The sequence below is a fragment of the Adiantum capillus-veneris genome, chromosome 25 (genome assembly GCF_014529385.1).
Source record: "Adiantum capillus-veneris isolate H3 chromosome 25, ASM1452938v2, whole genome shotgun sequence".
Lineage (NCBI taxonomy): Eukaryota > Viridiplantae > Streptophyta > Polypodiopsida > Polypodiales > Pteridaceae > Adiantum > Adiantum capillus-veneris.
In genome coordinates this window covers 64,278,263-64,293,563 of record NC_140955.1, presented here as the reverse complement: position 1 = coordinate 64,293,563, position 15,301 = coordinate 64,278,263, and the positions used below count along the sequence as shown (strand labels likewise).

Sequence of the window (15,301 nt, the reverse complement as noted above, 5' to 3'; positions counted from 1 at the left end):
GCACATGGGAACTTCCTAAAGACAGATACGCTCGCATTGCACTTGAGTCCTCCCGACAGTTAGCCATACAAGGAGATACAACATGCTGGTATGGGGAGATGACATCATGGTTTCAGGCGCATGGGTTCAGCATAGACAAGCTGCCACCATTCCAGTACTCATTGGACGCACCATCTCTCATTCTTACACAGTCGGAGATCACCAAGCTCATCCGCCAAGACCTGACCCAGCTAGACACGAGGAGGACATGGATACAACCAGCAGAAGAACTGGGCACGACGATGGCTTTCTACAGAGACCACCTTCTCCAGCTTACGGAAGATGGTTTTGTGATGAGACCCAGATACATGGATACCCACCTGTCTCATGGGATACGGTGTGCTATTGGCCAGTTACGCACATCGTCTCACCAGCTGCGGATTGAAACCAGGAGATATAGCGGAGTACCAGCAGAGGCCAGGACATGCCCCTTGTGTGACATGGAACCTGAGACAGAGCTGCATTATACATACCGCTGCCCCGTCTACTACTAGATACGAGGTCGCTTCCATTGCTTGTTCAAAGAGGGTTTTGGACCACTCTCAAGAGTAATGAGATACGAAGATCAAAGATGCCTAGGTTTGTTCTTGCTCGAGCTGCGCAGACACAGAGAGAGCCTGATGAATGGCGAGGCTAACCAGTCTCAAAGACGGATTACAGACTTCTTTAGAGCAGACACGGGACAGCCGCAAGAGCCACTCCCACAACAAAGCTCCCCCCCCGTCTCACACCAGAGGCACATTGATTGACCGAGCGATTGAACTGGGGAAATCCAGGCGCCCACGACTGCGCAGGACTACACAGCATCGACGGAGGCTGCGTCAAAAGATTCAGAACACGCCGGCCAGGCATGCACGATGCCCGGTCAGACTACTAACCATGGAGGAAATTGATGAGATCCGCCAACGACCGATGCTAGATCTTTTGTGATTCAGCTATCCCAACTAGCCGCCCATTTTTGCTTAGTTTTTTGGCTTAGCTCACATCGACCTATCTAGAATCCCATAATATATATCTTTGTTTTGTACTGTTGATTAGGTTATTTTGTTACTCTGACTTTGTATCAGATCCACCACCTTGTAACTTTCTGGTCTCATAGGTCACTATGGCCTTTTGAAGACGTTAATATAACATTTCATTTCATTTCTCTCTCTCTCTCTCTCTCTCTCTCTCTCTCTCTCTCTCTCTCTCTCTCTCTCTCTCTCTCTCTCTCTCTCAACTTTCTGGTCTCATAGGTCACTTTGGCCTTTTGAAGACGTTAATATAACATTTCAATTCATTTTCTCTCTCTCTCTCTCTCTCTCTCTCTCTCTCTCTCTCTCTCTCTCTCTCTCTCTCTCTGGTGTTTAACACCACACCACAGTGGGTCAAGAGATCGGCACCTACACTTGTATACGGTCGGGACACTGTGGAGTACACAGATGCATATACATATCTGGGGGTGGTATTCACGGGACCGAGGTTTACTCTGAGGAGAGCAGCAGAGACTAGACTGTCCAGAGCCTATGCGACATTGGGAGGGCTAGAGAGGATGTGTTCGCAGGTTCAGTTTCAAGAACCACGAACAAAGCTATGGCTCTTTGATACTTTGGTTGCTTCAGCTATGCTTTATGGGGTCCAGGTTTGGGGACCATCTGTGAATCTTGACAGTTGGAGGAGCATGGAGAAACCCTTGGTATTTATGATATCCCGGATGATTAGAGCCAAGGCCTCCGTACCACATGCGATTATTCGAGCGGAGGTAGCCGCCCCTCCTATAGAGATTGAGGCTCTTACCAGATCAGTGTCCTTTATGCACAATCTATCGGATACACATAGAGGCAGATATACTAGATTGGCTCTTGAGTCCTCTAGACAGTTTAGCGATGCAGGGAGACGCATCACGTTGGTATGCGCAGATGACCTCATGGTTTCAGAGGCATGGTTTCAGCATGGATAGACTGCCTCCTTTTCAGTATTCTTTGGATGCACCCCACGGACGGAGATCACTAGACTCATTCGTCAGGATCTTATACAGTAAGACACCAGGAGGACATGGGTAGAGCCGATGCAGGAGTTGGGCACGAAGATGGCTTTCTACAAAGAGCATCTTCTCCATCTTTCGGGAGATGGGTTTGTGATTCGTCCGAGCTACATGGACACTCATTTGTCTCATGGTCTGCGATGTGCTTATTGGTCAGATTCGCACATCCTCACACCAGCTGGAGATTGAGACGAGTAGATTCAGAGGGATACCACCGGAGTATAGGATATGCCAACTATGCGATAGAGAGCCAGAGACAGAGCTACACTACATATGCCATTGCACTGTGTATTATGAGATACGAGGGCGCTTCCATTGCTTATTCAGGGAGGGTTTTGGACCCCTAGATAGAGTCATGAGGTATCAGGATCAGAGATGCCTTGGCTTATATCTACTTGAGCTACATCGACATAGAGATAGTCTGCTGAGGAGACATGGAGTACGACAGTCACAGAGACAGATCACAGATCTCTTTGGATAGAGGGAGCCAAGAGACCAACCACTAGCACAGAGTTGTACCCACATTCATACCAGAGGCACCCTCATTGACAGGGCGACTAAGCTCGGGAGATCGAGACGACCACGATCGAGACACAGGGGCACTCCATCGACGAAGACTCCAACAGAGGATCAGAGGCATTCTAGCACCACACCCAGAGTGTCATTGAGGGCCTATTCTACATTTCAGATTTCACATCTCACACTTCATTTTGCATTTTTCTCATTTTACATTCAGTACTTTTTATACTTGTACTTCAGACATTGTATTAGATTCACCACTTTGTATCTGATGGTCTCATAGGTCATTTTGGCCTTTTGAAGACGTTAATATATCATTTCATTTCATTTCATTTCTCTCGCGGCGCGTTTTAGGTCTGTTTGCACGTCAAAACCCTAAACCATCTCTCTGCGCGTCTCCCCCTGGGCGAGGGCAGCCCTGTGGAGGGGCGTTACTGCATCAGCCCCGCCCAAGGCCTCAGCCAAGCTGCTGCCATTGTCGTCCCTGCATTCCTCTGCGCTGTCGGGCCCCTGCACACCTGCCACTGACGAGCCCTTTTACACCCCGCCAGTGCGGTCTTTGTCTTGACACCTTGAAGTTGCACGCCATTCACCCCGACAGTGCGGCCTTTGTGCCATCGAACCCTAGTCAGCTTAGCTTTTTTTTTTTTTTTGCAAACCTTTTGTAATGCGTTGTTTTCCGGTCGCATAGGTCATATCTGACCTCCATGGACGATAATTCAATCCATCTTTCTGTATCTCTCTCTCTCTCTCTCTCATTATCTAATCTCCTCCTTTTTCATGATGAATTCCCTTCGATTTAATTCAAATTTTGCAGATCAAATATCCTTTTGAAGGACTAAACCATACATGGAAGGGCGATACCTCTATCTTCAGCCGGTGAGTGCAAAGAGGAGGTGGTGAGGCTCTTAAGAATGATTTTAAGGCATGTACCCAAATAAAAATTGTACAACTTGCCTAATACTACAAAAGAATAATTTAAAAGAATCCCTATACATAATCAAAATTAAACTACATTGAGGTTTTCAACCTCTCAAATCTTCTAGTATACACAATCCTATCAAATACAAGAAATGGGAAATCCTCCTCATAATGTGACTTTAGCACAACAAGAGAATATTGTCTCGATCATAACTATCGAGAGCTCTCCTGTAAGAGGTCACATCATCAAGCTCTCTAGGAGATAATAGATGGTATGGAAGCTGAAGAAGAGGGGGTGGCCGAAGAAGCTGAAATTCCAGTTGTGTTTTGAAATCCCTGTGCCTAAAAACCTGTGTGATGTGAGGCGACTTTGTCCGTCACTGTTGTCTGCATATTCTTTTGTTTGCCTCTCTTCTCCTTGCTTTCTTTGCATCCGTTCTTTGCAGGTCCCTCCTCCTCTTTGAGAGCAATTGCAAATTCTTTATTGTTGCTGCCTTGGGGGCTGGGGGGTTCGGAGGGAGTGTGCTCAAAAGTGCACTTTTAAGAGCCCCAAACAGAGCCGCCCTACAATAGTCATATCTTGTACACTATACCGTGCCCACGTATAGGGCCCTAGCATGGATCATTGTAGTAGATAGGGCCGGACATATGACGGATGGAGATCGATGGATAGACCCTTGCTCAGTATGATATCCAGGATGACCGAGACCAAAAGCTCCGTTCCACATGAGATTGCTAGAACATATATTGGTACCCCACCAGTCATAGTGGAGGCACTCACTAGAATGGTATCATCATTTAGAAATAGCTTATGGGACCTACCAAGACACAGATATGCACGGGAAGCCATGGAGTCCTCCAGATAGTTGGCCAAGAAGTAGAAGAGAAGAGAAGAGGGGACACCACCCGCTGGTATGGAGACAAGGTTTGACCACAGGAATTCAAATGGACAAGCTACTGCCAGTTCAGTACTCTATGGATGCACTTTTGTCACTTGAGCCAATCCAAGGTCAGCCAGCTCATTAGGCAGGATATTACACAACTCGATTTTAGCAAGACATGGCTTACACATACGTGAGAGGTGCGAACAAAGATGTCTTTCTACATAGAGCATCTTCTTTGTAATACTGAGGATAAATTTATCATACACCCAAGATATGTTGGCACACATCTCTCGCATTGGCTCAGATGTGCCAGTGGTCAGATTTTGGTGCTTTTGTGCACATTGTTGTAAACATCCAAAAGAGTGAGTTCCTTTTTGGGACTAAAATTTTGATAGCGAGTAATTTTTAAGTGCTTTTGGCCAAGTGCCTATAAATTATAGGGCAAGGTCCTATTTGTAATCAACTATGGGTCTTGTCACACAGAGCAGTTGTAAAGCCACAGGCGCTTGAGGGTCGCTACTCTCTAAAGGGGAACTACGCCTTTTCCATGTCTTCTCAAAGTTCCATATGAAGTATTTTCCAGTTGTAAAGTTTGTTCCAATGATCTCCCGTTGGCATGAGGTGTTGGAAATTTTAGTGGTGTCAAATCTCAGAAGTTTGCATGTTTGGCAAGCAAACCAATCTTTCTCCCCTACAAATTTTACAACTAGCTAATTAGGGAGTAAAAGGCAAAGAACACAGAAGTGGATAAAGAAGAAGACGCTTTATGTGATGTCAAAAAGAGGAAGAAGCAGAAGAATCAAGATATTTTTGTCGAGAATTAATACTTGATAAGTATATGATAGCAAAGGATGAAAGAGGCAAGGAAAACGGGTTTGACCCACTATTGATAAATTTGACCAACATTCAGTAGCCTTGATCATGGGTTGAGACCGTGACCGGCACAAAATTGCATGGAAGAGTGTGTGCCAACATGGGAAATCAATTCCAAATTGTTTGCATGGCTCTATATGGTTGTTTTCGCCGATAAAAGCATATAAAAGCAAGCTTGTTTATGCTTATCCTCTGTTGTGAAATATTCTAAAAATCTCCAAATGGTTGAGAATCTGGAAAAGATAAGGAAGTTAAAGTTGATCCTCTCAACGAGCTCTTCAAATTGATGTGAACAGTTTTGATTTTGACCAGATTTAAAATTTAGGGTTTCTGCAAAAAAATTCAGCATGTGTTTAATTTATAATTTGCGATACTCTTGTTGTATTAACAGTTACCAAATTGTCTTGGACTAAGAAAGGTAGGTTTACAAGCCTCTCTATATGGAGATCCACTTCTATGGATATGAGGAGAGGTATCTGTTTGTTGACTACTTGGTTCGGGAGAAAGTGTTTGGAGTTACTCATTGAAATTGTTTGAACTTGTTTGATCCTTATTGAACTTCTGTGAATTTTTTTGGCTATAGTTGGAATCTCTCTAAAAACCTGTTTTGAGTTTGTTTGAACTTGTTTGAAATTGGAAACTTTTGAGACCCTCTCTGAGTGGTGTTTGACCTGGTGCAACAGTCAAACATAGTCTCCAGACCAGTTGTAACCTGTTGTAACAGTCGCTTGTACGGTTGGAAAGAGTTCTCCCGCCCATACATCGAACCCAGCTTAACAGCTGATAGAGTTTCTAGAACCATTCTAACGGTTACCATAGACCTTGCTTAACGGTTGTGACACATGTCCAGGCCCCGTTTGGACCATTTTCACTGAGTGGTTGGACATGTTCCTAGACCTGCTCTACACAGTACATCAACACTTGGGATCTTTTGCTTCAGTGGGTTGCAAGGCATTTGCGTACAGCATAGCATTGAGCATGATCATTCTGCATGTGGCATGCCAATGGTGCCTACTGATATTTGGTGCTATGATTGGGGTATGTCACAACTTGATGACATGGCATAGGCTGGAACACACGCACGCTCACGCGCGTACACGCACAATACATGTAAAAAGGCAGACCAAAGAAAACCTTACCCGCTCGTGATTTGTGCTGCAAATCATGGCAGAAATGCGGTACGATCTTTGGTACTGCACGGATGCTATGACTTGGCAGGGCGTACGGAAAAATGCTGATGTGGTAAATTCTTACGTTGGGAGATTCTTTTGAGTACCAGTTATTGATACTAGATAATTTTGGTGGTTTGTGTACCCTGTTTTAACTAGCCAGCATTTCATACACTGGCACGAGAAACCTTCCTTAGGGCAGAATTCTTCAGCCTGAATGTTCTGAAATGAACAAATGAAATGCCAGTGGCACTGAAGGGCTTTGAAGAAACAGTGGTATACATACCTGCAAGTTCCGCACAATACAAGCCTGCCAGCCATGTTAAAAAAAGAATTATGAGAAATTCAGCTCTCTGATTTCAACAAAAAGACTAGAAAATTGGTCTGGAAACTTGCCATAACTTGGCAGCACCTGTCCAGGGACAAGCCTGCAATTAACAAGGGTCTTGCGATGTTGAGAATTTGGTGCACGTACAGATGGAATGGCATTTCATTTCAATTTACCTGTACAGAAATATGATATCCTGGAGTTCTCCTCCATTTTCTCCACTCTTCTGAAGGACACTCATCGTTAAAAAATGGATGTTTTGGAGCTGTAAGATACAGTACACAACTCTATTATGATGGCTCACTCTACACATGCTTGACTAGAATACAAAGCAATAAAGCACCTTTGGGAGGAAATACTCATCAAACACCTCAGAGAAATGAGTGCAGGCAAAGACCTGCAAATCCATCCATGGTTGTACTTATGAATCTAATGTATGCTTATAGTGAAATAAGGAATTCAAGTAGGAGCATCTTCTCAAATGTAAAATCTAAAACACTGCGGAAACCTGTATCATTCCCATGCATTGAAGACCAGTCGGTACTGAACAACTAGTTACCCTGATTTTGGTGCAGAGGACTGCTTGGATTTTCAGTTTTTAATTATACAGTAGTGCAAAAAAATAAAGAAACGGCAAAGATTCCTTGAAGGCTCGAAGATCTTCTAGGCTTAAACCTAAATAATTTTAGTTAATGCAATGCCTCAACAGCTATTAGGTTGAAATATCCCTTATCCTTCCTTCCTTATGTTTGGTGCTACCTTTTAATTACATGCCTCTGTTGTAGCATATCTTTTGATCTTTCCTTAGGCCTGTGTCCTTGGGGTGCTAATTCAATAGAGTGATTGTCTTTTTCAAGAAAGGAAAGAAAAGAATATCATACGTCATGTATAAACCAGAAATATTGGCATACCCTTGGAGGATGGGCAGAGCTAGCAAAATATTCCAGAGTTGAGCACAGAATCCCAATACCATCTGTAACAGTCACACACAATATCATATACATTCACATTAATAAAAAGTCTCTAGCATTCAAGCAACACAAGCACATGAAAACGAGGCATTACCTGTAATTAAAGTCCCCTTTCCAAACTCATCAAGAATGCACAAAGATTTTTCAGTGCTATTCCTGTAGACAAAAAATTGAAACACTGACTCCAGGCCAGCTCAAGTGACACTGTGTGTATCATATTTGTCTTAGTTAATTTTAATTTGCCAATCCTCTTAAAGGCTCATTACCTGAGCATGATTGAAACCTGGTGCAGATCCATCATGAACGTTGATTCTTGAAGGGTTACTGTGTGCTTACAAGCCACGCCAGAAAAAATTCTACGGTTGTTCATTTAATACATGAGCAACATTGAGCCCACAGAAACAGTGCTGGTGCAAATTGTTTTATAAGGATTTCCAATCATTAATGACCTGTCTAAAAGCCCTATTGTTGCCTGTTCTGCAGGTACGAAGCTCCCTATGTGAGAGAGGAAGGCAATAAGCGCAACCTACAAGAATTATACAAAATGAAAAGAAAACCTTTTATTAATGACTGTTAGAATCTCCCTTGACGAGCTGATCCAGCACATAGGGAGTGAAAAACAAGAAAGAACTTAAATACTGAAATTGAAGAGTGCCATTGCATCATCACTGTAGTCTTTATTTTTATGTGGGAAGCTCAGAGGAAGTATTTCATGGTGGGAAACTCAAGTTAGAGATATTCTTTATGCGTACTTTGTTCCTTACACTGAACAGATTGACAAAGGATAGAGCCATCACTTCAAATGTATATCTTGAATGTCAAGACCTATGTAATCTTGAATTGTATAGTGTCAGTAAGTGTGGCAGGCAGCAATCCTCCAATTCATTGAGACTACGGAACCTTCACTCTATGAATATAAGGGAGGTTAACAGTCACCTGATGGCAGAGAAAGCATTCTTCCAAAATCATTTATTAAATGACACCATTAGAAAGTTTCTTCTCACCCAGAAAAAACTGCTGTAGCTCCTTGCTCTATTTTCCACCGAATTACTTTTTGCATGAACCTATGGCTTATATAAAGCGACTTGCAGGTACTGTGAGAAAGTGTAGTTGGAGATGGCGAGTTAAGCGCATACATCTGCACACTATCAGGAAAGATGCATTGCTTGATGGACAGATGGATTCAGATAGAAGTCAAGCTTAAGCTGCAGAAATCTGTTGAGAAATGGCCTCACATGTAGGTTTGTACTGTGTCTCTCGCAAAAACTAACTAAATCATCACTATGAAGCTAATATAAAGGTTTGGAGTATATTCTAGAAAGCATTTTTGAAATCAACAAGAAAGTGTTGGTTTGCCAGCTGTACTTAATCCAAGTCTTTTATAAGAAAGGTAAATAAGAAGCATAGATACACTTTATTCTGCGGACTGAAGCAGCTGGAAAATGACAAGACAGGTTCATAGCAAACTAAAACATCAGACATACACTCTTTTGACACTCGTTTTGCCTTATAAAAGTAAAGCTTTCACAATGTAGTAGGGCTACAGTGTCACTCGCACAGGACAGGTAGTTAGTTATGGTTGGTCTAGAGTTCACACTGGACCTCGGCAATGATACGGGTGGTGGTCTAGTGGACACCGTGGCCAGATCATGACCACCAGAGTTTGGAGATAGACTTAGCTAAACTGGGATATTTTGCTAGCTGTTGGTGGCTCTTTATGATTGTATATATGTAGTTGGTTTTGGCGTCAGAGGGATCATCATCCACTTTCTATGGTTAAGCGTCTTGAGTTCAGCACCGCACATATGCACCCTCCCTGCACATTGGAGCCTCGACATCCCCATTGTACCTATGAGAGCCAGAGTCTGTATGGTTCTATGACTTGTCGAGTTCCAGTGAGTTCTGAGTCTGCTGCAAGGAGGACACCCTTCTGACAGAAGACATTTGCTTTGGTAATGCCCATATTCCCCATATTTGTAGCACAAAATGGGCCGATTGGATGGACGAGTTGGAGGATGAGGCGGTCTTTGCTCCTGCTGCATGGAGGTGGAGGCTGAGGTGTAGAAGCTCTGAGTGACTGAGGGAGCATTAGCATGATAAAAGTTTTGAGATGGAAAATTGCTCTGCTAACCTTGTATGGGGGGTGTATTCAGGCAGGGTGGCATGTACTTTGGAGGGCCAAGAGTAGGTGTAACAGACTTGGGCACCCGAAGTCGAGGATCTAATAAGACACACGAGAGAATCACTTAAAATACTTCACAACTTTATCACACTTTAAAAATTGGAGTCGACACGGCCTAGAGTAGTTCCGTGCCCGGAGGTATTTATTTATTGGCCCCAAAATCTGGCGCCCTTATCGGTATTTATTTTTATATCAATGCTTGAGCAAAGTACAACACCCGAGGGGACCTTTGCTCTCAGACTTTGCGTCCAGATGCTTTGTAGAGTGAGGCCCCTAGCGTCTATTTATTCTTACAAGGGATGCCCCAAAAGCAGAGCCCTAAGAATAGTAAATTCAAAAGCAATTTGTCCCAAAAGCTTCGGGTCCCAAAAACTGCCAAAAAGAAGCCAACGCAATTTGCAGAAATCCATACAGCATCCACGTCAACAATTAGCGCATAATGCCGAAATCCGTACGACAACCACGTCAGCAGTCAACGCAGATCACGGAAAATCTGTACAGCTTGCCACGTCAACATCCATATTGTCTGTCCTCTGGTCCTGCCTAGGTGGTCATGCCACGTCATCGGTTTGTGACATAACCCCATCTTGACAGAATTGTAATCACCCTCGATTGCGCCTGCAAAATTAGACGTAAGCCATAAACCAATTCAATAGACACTGACCCTAAATACCGATGCACTAGATGACACCATATATATATATATATATATATATATATATAAAGCACACCAAAACACACACACACACACAAACTCTCTCTCTCTCTCTCTCTCTCTCTCTCTCTCTCTCTCTCTCTCACTCACTCTTTTTTAAATCAAGCACTTGTACAAAGACGACAGTCACATCACATCACATTCAGGTCATACCACATAGAATCTATTCGGATCTAGGACCATGATTTCTGGCAACATATTTAGCAATCGCATCTAGATCCGCATTGAACCTCACTGATGTAAGATTAACTAATCCCATATTGCGATCATGTCCATAGATTTCTCGAGACCAAAATGCTGCAATCATTTTGTCAATCATTCCATCTTTCCTAAAATACATTCATGTGCGAGTAATCATTTTCGGGAATTCCAATCCATCAATCAAACATTGAGTTCAACTGAACAGAGTGTGTATGGCCATCTCATCCCTCGGGAACTCTTGATGAGCTCATGACAGTTCCATTCAATCATTTATCATGATTGTTATCGTTATCAGGTTCATTCTAGAGCTGTCATTGCTCCCAATTGTATTCATCATTATCGATTTCACCTGTTATCTACACACAAATAGCAAGTTCTTCCAAAAAAATTCATTTCATACATAAATTAGAGTCATCTTGGAAAATTTCTATTTCTACAGTTGTTCATTTACACACTTAGTTCATACTGAACATAGTGTTTCAATCATTTAGTCTAGTCATCTCATCCATTCAGAAGTCTTGATGCACCTAAATCCTTGTGTAGCCATCTCATCCCACAGGAACTCTTGATGCGCTCACCACAATATCCAATCATCTTATTCATATGGAAATCTTGATGTACTAGAATCTTATTTCATCATTCATCATTTCTCATGCATCATCATCATTCAAATTTTAAAACAAAATTCATCATTTTTATCTTGAATTGACGGATTCATTCATGAGCTGCCGTTGCTCTCGATTGCTTTCAGATGCAAATTCCTTGCCTATGTCTCCCTCGATTTCACTTGCAAAACATGCAAAAATCCAAGCAAATGGTTCATCTCATTGCAAAAGAGTCGATGTCTAGCTCCATGCTTTCATATACATGTTCCTCGCTCCTATTAGTTATCTGCACACAGATAATAAGAGCTTCCAAAAACATTAATTCCACACATACTGAAATTTTTTGTATAAATCCTAATTTTTTAAAGTTGTTGGGTATAGGATCTGTTCGTGTCAATGTGTAGAGCTTGTTGAGAGGATCAACTTTGCCTTCTGTTGCATATCCAAATTCTCAACCGTTGAAGAGATTTTTTAAGATCTTCAGGCAAAATTTCATGTCAAAAATTTGTCATATTCTTCATTTTGTTCTTCAATTCCCGCACGGATTCCACCTTTTCTTTGCCTCCCCGCTGAGAGATGTTATCTCTGTCAGATTCTCCACGAGAACCCATGAGTAGTCTGGGATTGTTTATGGCTTATGCCCTGTAAGAGAGAGTAATGAAGATGGGAGTGCGCCCGATGCGTGATGAAGTAAGGGTGGGAATGGCTCTGTCTGCTCTTTGGTACGACAAGTATGCTTTGAGAAAAGCACACGCTTGAAGCTCTGATACCACTGTAACAGACTTGGGCACCCCAAGTCGAGGATCTGATACGATACACGAGAGAATCACTTAAAGTACTCCAAAACTTTATCACACTTTAAAAATTGGAGTCGATACGGCCCAACATAGTTCCGTGCACAGAGGTATTCGCCCCAAAATCTAGCACCCCTTTTGGTATTTATTTTTATATCAATGCTTGAGCAAAGTACAACACTCGAGGGGACCTCTGCTCTCAGACTCTCCGTCCAGACGCTCTGCAGAGTGAGGCTCCTAGGGTCTATTTATTCTTACAAGGGATGCCCCAAAGGGAGTAAACTCAAAAGCAAATTGTCCCAAAAGCATCTAGTCCCAAAAACTATCAAAAAGCAACCAACACAATTTGGAAAAATCCGTACAACAGCCACTCAAGAGTCAGCGCATAATGCGGAAATCCGTACGACAACCACGTCACCAGACAGCACAGATCACGGAAAATCCGTACAACCTGTCCACGTCAGCATCTGTATTGTTTGTCCTCTCGTCTTGGCCTAGGTGGTCATGCCATGTCATCGGTTTGTGACAGTAGGAGCAAGACTTTGTTGTATTTGTTGCAATCCCTTTTAAGTAGTAGCAATCCTTGTCCTCATGTCCAAACTTTTCACAGAAGTAGCAGTAAGCCCGAAGGGGGCATTCATGTGGAGGGTGCCCTGGAGAGCGACATGAACTACACCAGACCATAGCCTTAGACTCTTGTTGAGCCTTGAGCTCTACTAGCTCCCGCTTGACCTAGTCCAAAGCCTCATGATGTGGAGGCTTCTCTTCTCGAAGAGAGAAGGATCTGTCTTCCTGAAGAGCTCGTTGTAACTTCAGTGCTTCTAGTTTCCTGCATAGAGAAGTCGAGGGGTTAGATGAACTTTTTAACATAGTCACCCAAAACGGGAACGGGGCCGGAACGGTCGACTAAAGTAAGGCTTGAACTACCTCCATTCAGCTTAGCCCCAAATAAACTCCTAAACAACCCAGAAACTGCCCCCAAACCTGCCCTCAAGTTGCACCAAATATGTTCCCCAAACAGCCCCAAATATGCCCCCAAAAGCCTACTTTTTTCCCCCCAAATGCCTACTTTTGGCCGTTCCGCCCCCACGTTTCACCTTTCCGCCTCATGTTACCCCCATTCCAGAACACCTTTCTGGTTACACCCCGTTCCGGAATGACGTTCCGATCTTGACCCTCTTTCGGAAACGAGACTCGTCCGGAATGCTGTTTCGAAACGCTTGGGCTGTGTTCCACCCGTTCCTTGTTACACTGCTTTTTAAGAGTACAAATGTAGTCTCTACCTGAGGAGAGTCGTTAAAAAGTTTTTTTGCTCCTTCTATCCTGGTAGTAGCAGCGATAAACTCTCTTAAAGTTGCTTCAGGTCGGAGACTCTCTCAGAGTTTTTATTGAGAAGTCTTCGGAAGAGTCTTCTACACCCAGTTCTTGACCATGAATTCTCCTTGTTGTTGAAGAAGCTTGGCGACCAAAGACTTTCTTCTTGTAATGAGTTCTACAAAAGTCTCATTTGGTTGAAGCACTAGGTTTGCCAACTCATCCAGAACCTTCTCTTGGATGTCACATGCTCTAAAAGCTTCACAGAATTGCTGCCTTAGTGTTGCCCAAGTTGTAAAGTGGTTTCCAATAAACTGACCGTACCATTTATTTGCTAAGCCATTCAAGGTTGACGGGAAGACCACGAGGTAGACGTCTTCTCTATTCAGACCATGACCCGTGCAGAGGGGGACAAATCTCGTAGCATGGTCGTCTACATCCTTTGTGGAGAGTCCTTTGAAAGTTGGAAACATTATATTCACCTTAGCCAAAACGCTCGTCAGCTCCTCCGTGGCTTCCTGTTGGGGAGTCTGTTGCTCAAGAGTGGGTGAAGATTATACTGGGGAAGGTGACCCAAGAGGTGAGGAACCGGTTGAGAGAGTGAAGGTAGATGCATGGGAGGGTAGGGGTAACACAATTGGTGGACTTTTGCTCTACACGAAGGTTGACGCTTTTGGTGGTAGTACTTGAAAGGGCTCAGTAATGGGCTTTGTTGATTTTTGAACTGCCTTGTATGTGTCATGCAGTACCACAAACCCACCCAAGCTCTGGGCGTCGAGATCCTTGAACTTGCCAAAAAGTCTAGACCCACTAGACCAAACCCGACTAGACCAGGCTAGACTCTCCTAGACCACTCCTGCTAGATAGGGGCGAGAGAGACTAGACTAGATAGACAAGCTGGACGAGGCGAAGATGGACTAGACCAAGCTGGACTAGGGCGAAGCTGGTCTAGACCAAGCTGGACCACACAAGCAAACTACACGGGCGAGGAGCTGAACCCCCTAGCTCTTCAACATGTAGGTTCAATGGAGTGGAGTGAGACTTCAGTTGAGGTCCCACTAGACGTGCCAAAAATGAGAGCACCTGTAGCAAGGAAAGTGTGCCGTGCTCTCTAGAATGGGTGCTCCTCAATGCAGTATGCGTGAAACCTCACTCCAACACGAAGAAAACATCAAACAACAATGGACTATAGTAAGGACTGACCAAAACAACGCGCATCTACGTCTTCAAGAAAACCTGAATTCACCTTTCCCAAAATCAATTTGACAACAGTTAGTAACATCCCTCAAACCTCACCTTCTACTCATGTGGTGGCTCCTAATGACAACTTCAGGCAGGTAGAGGAGCCCACTGGTGTCCTCACTCAAGCCCAGAGGGCATCCTTGGGTCTCAACCTTCCAACAAGTTCCACTCTTCCACCCACTATCCCACCAGTGGATACCCTGCTTCAAGTAGTCGACAAGCCATTCCTAAGTGCCAAGCAAGGATCCTCATCACTGCTCTACAATATTGATGAAGTTTTCTAGGAAGTAGTAGCTGACCTACAACACATCAAGGTACCATAGAAACCACTAGTAGAAAGAGAAAATCTTACAGTAGAGAATATCTTGAAGAACACCTTCCAACAAGTGTCGCCCTATGACATGTTACGGCTAGATGCGAGTTTTCGAAGTGACACCCTTGCTGTTATTCAATCGCTTACCCGAGGCAGGTCCTAGTTGTGGGCACCTCCCAGTGCAGCCATCCGAGTCCTATATGATATC

At 43.6% G+C, this 15,301-nt stretch overlaps 1 protein-coding gene across 6 annotated transcripts in view; it reads right to left on the bottom strand.

Annotated features, from left to right (window-relative positions):
- Window positions 1-15,301, bottom strand: part of MSH5 (MUTS-homolog 5) — a 246,404-nt gene that overhangs the window by 28,891 nt on the left and 202,212 nt on the right. For 2 of the 6 annotated variants that reach the window (XM_086499439.1, XM_086499440.1), the window contains exons 25-32: window positions 8,177-8,253; window positions 7,994-8,083; window positions 7,822-7,883; window positions 7,668-7,729; window positions 7,100-7,153; window positions 6,933-7,021; window positions 6,825-6,856; window positions 6,715-6,738 (exon numbers count right to left, since the gene is read on the bottom strand). In XM_086499439.1, coding sequence (XP_086355565.1) covers window positions 6,715-6,738; window positions 6,825-6,856; window positions 6,933-7,021; window positions 7,100-7,153; window positions 7,668-7,729; window positions 7,822-7,883; window positions 7,994-8,083; window positions 8,177-8,253 — 490 coding nt within the window. Of the gene's footprint in view, window positions 1-6,398; window positions 6,603-6,714; window positions 6,739-6,824; window positions 6,857-6,932; window positions 7,022-7,099; window positions 7,154-7,667; window positions 7,730-7,821; window positions 7,884-7,993; window positions 8,084-8,176; window positions 8,254-15,301 lie in introns of those variants that run through there. The other 4 variants (XR_015186333.1, XM_086499441.1, XR_015186334.1 and 1 more) reach the window with 4 other exon arrangements.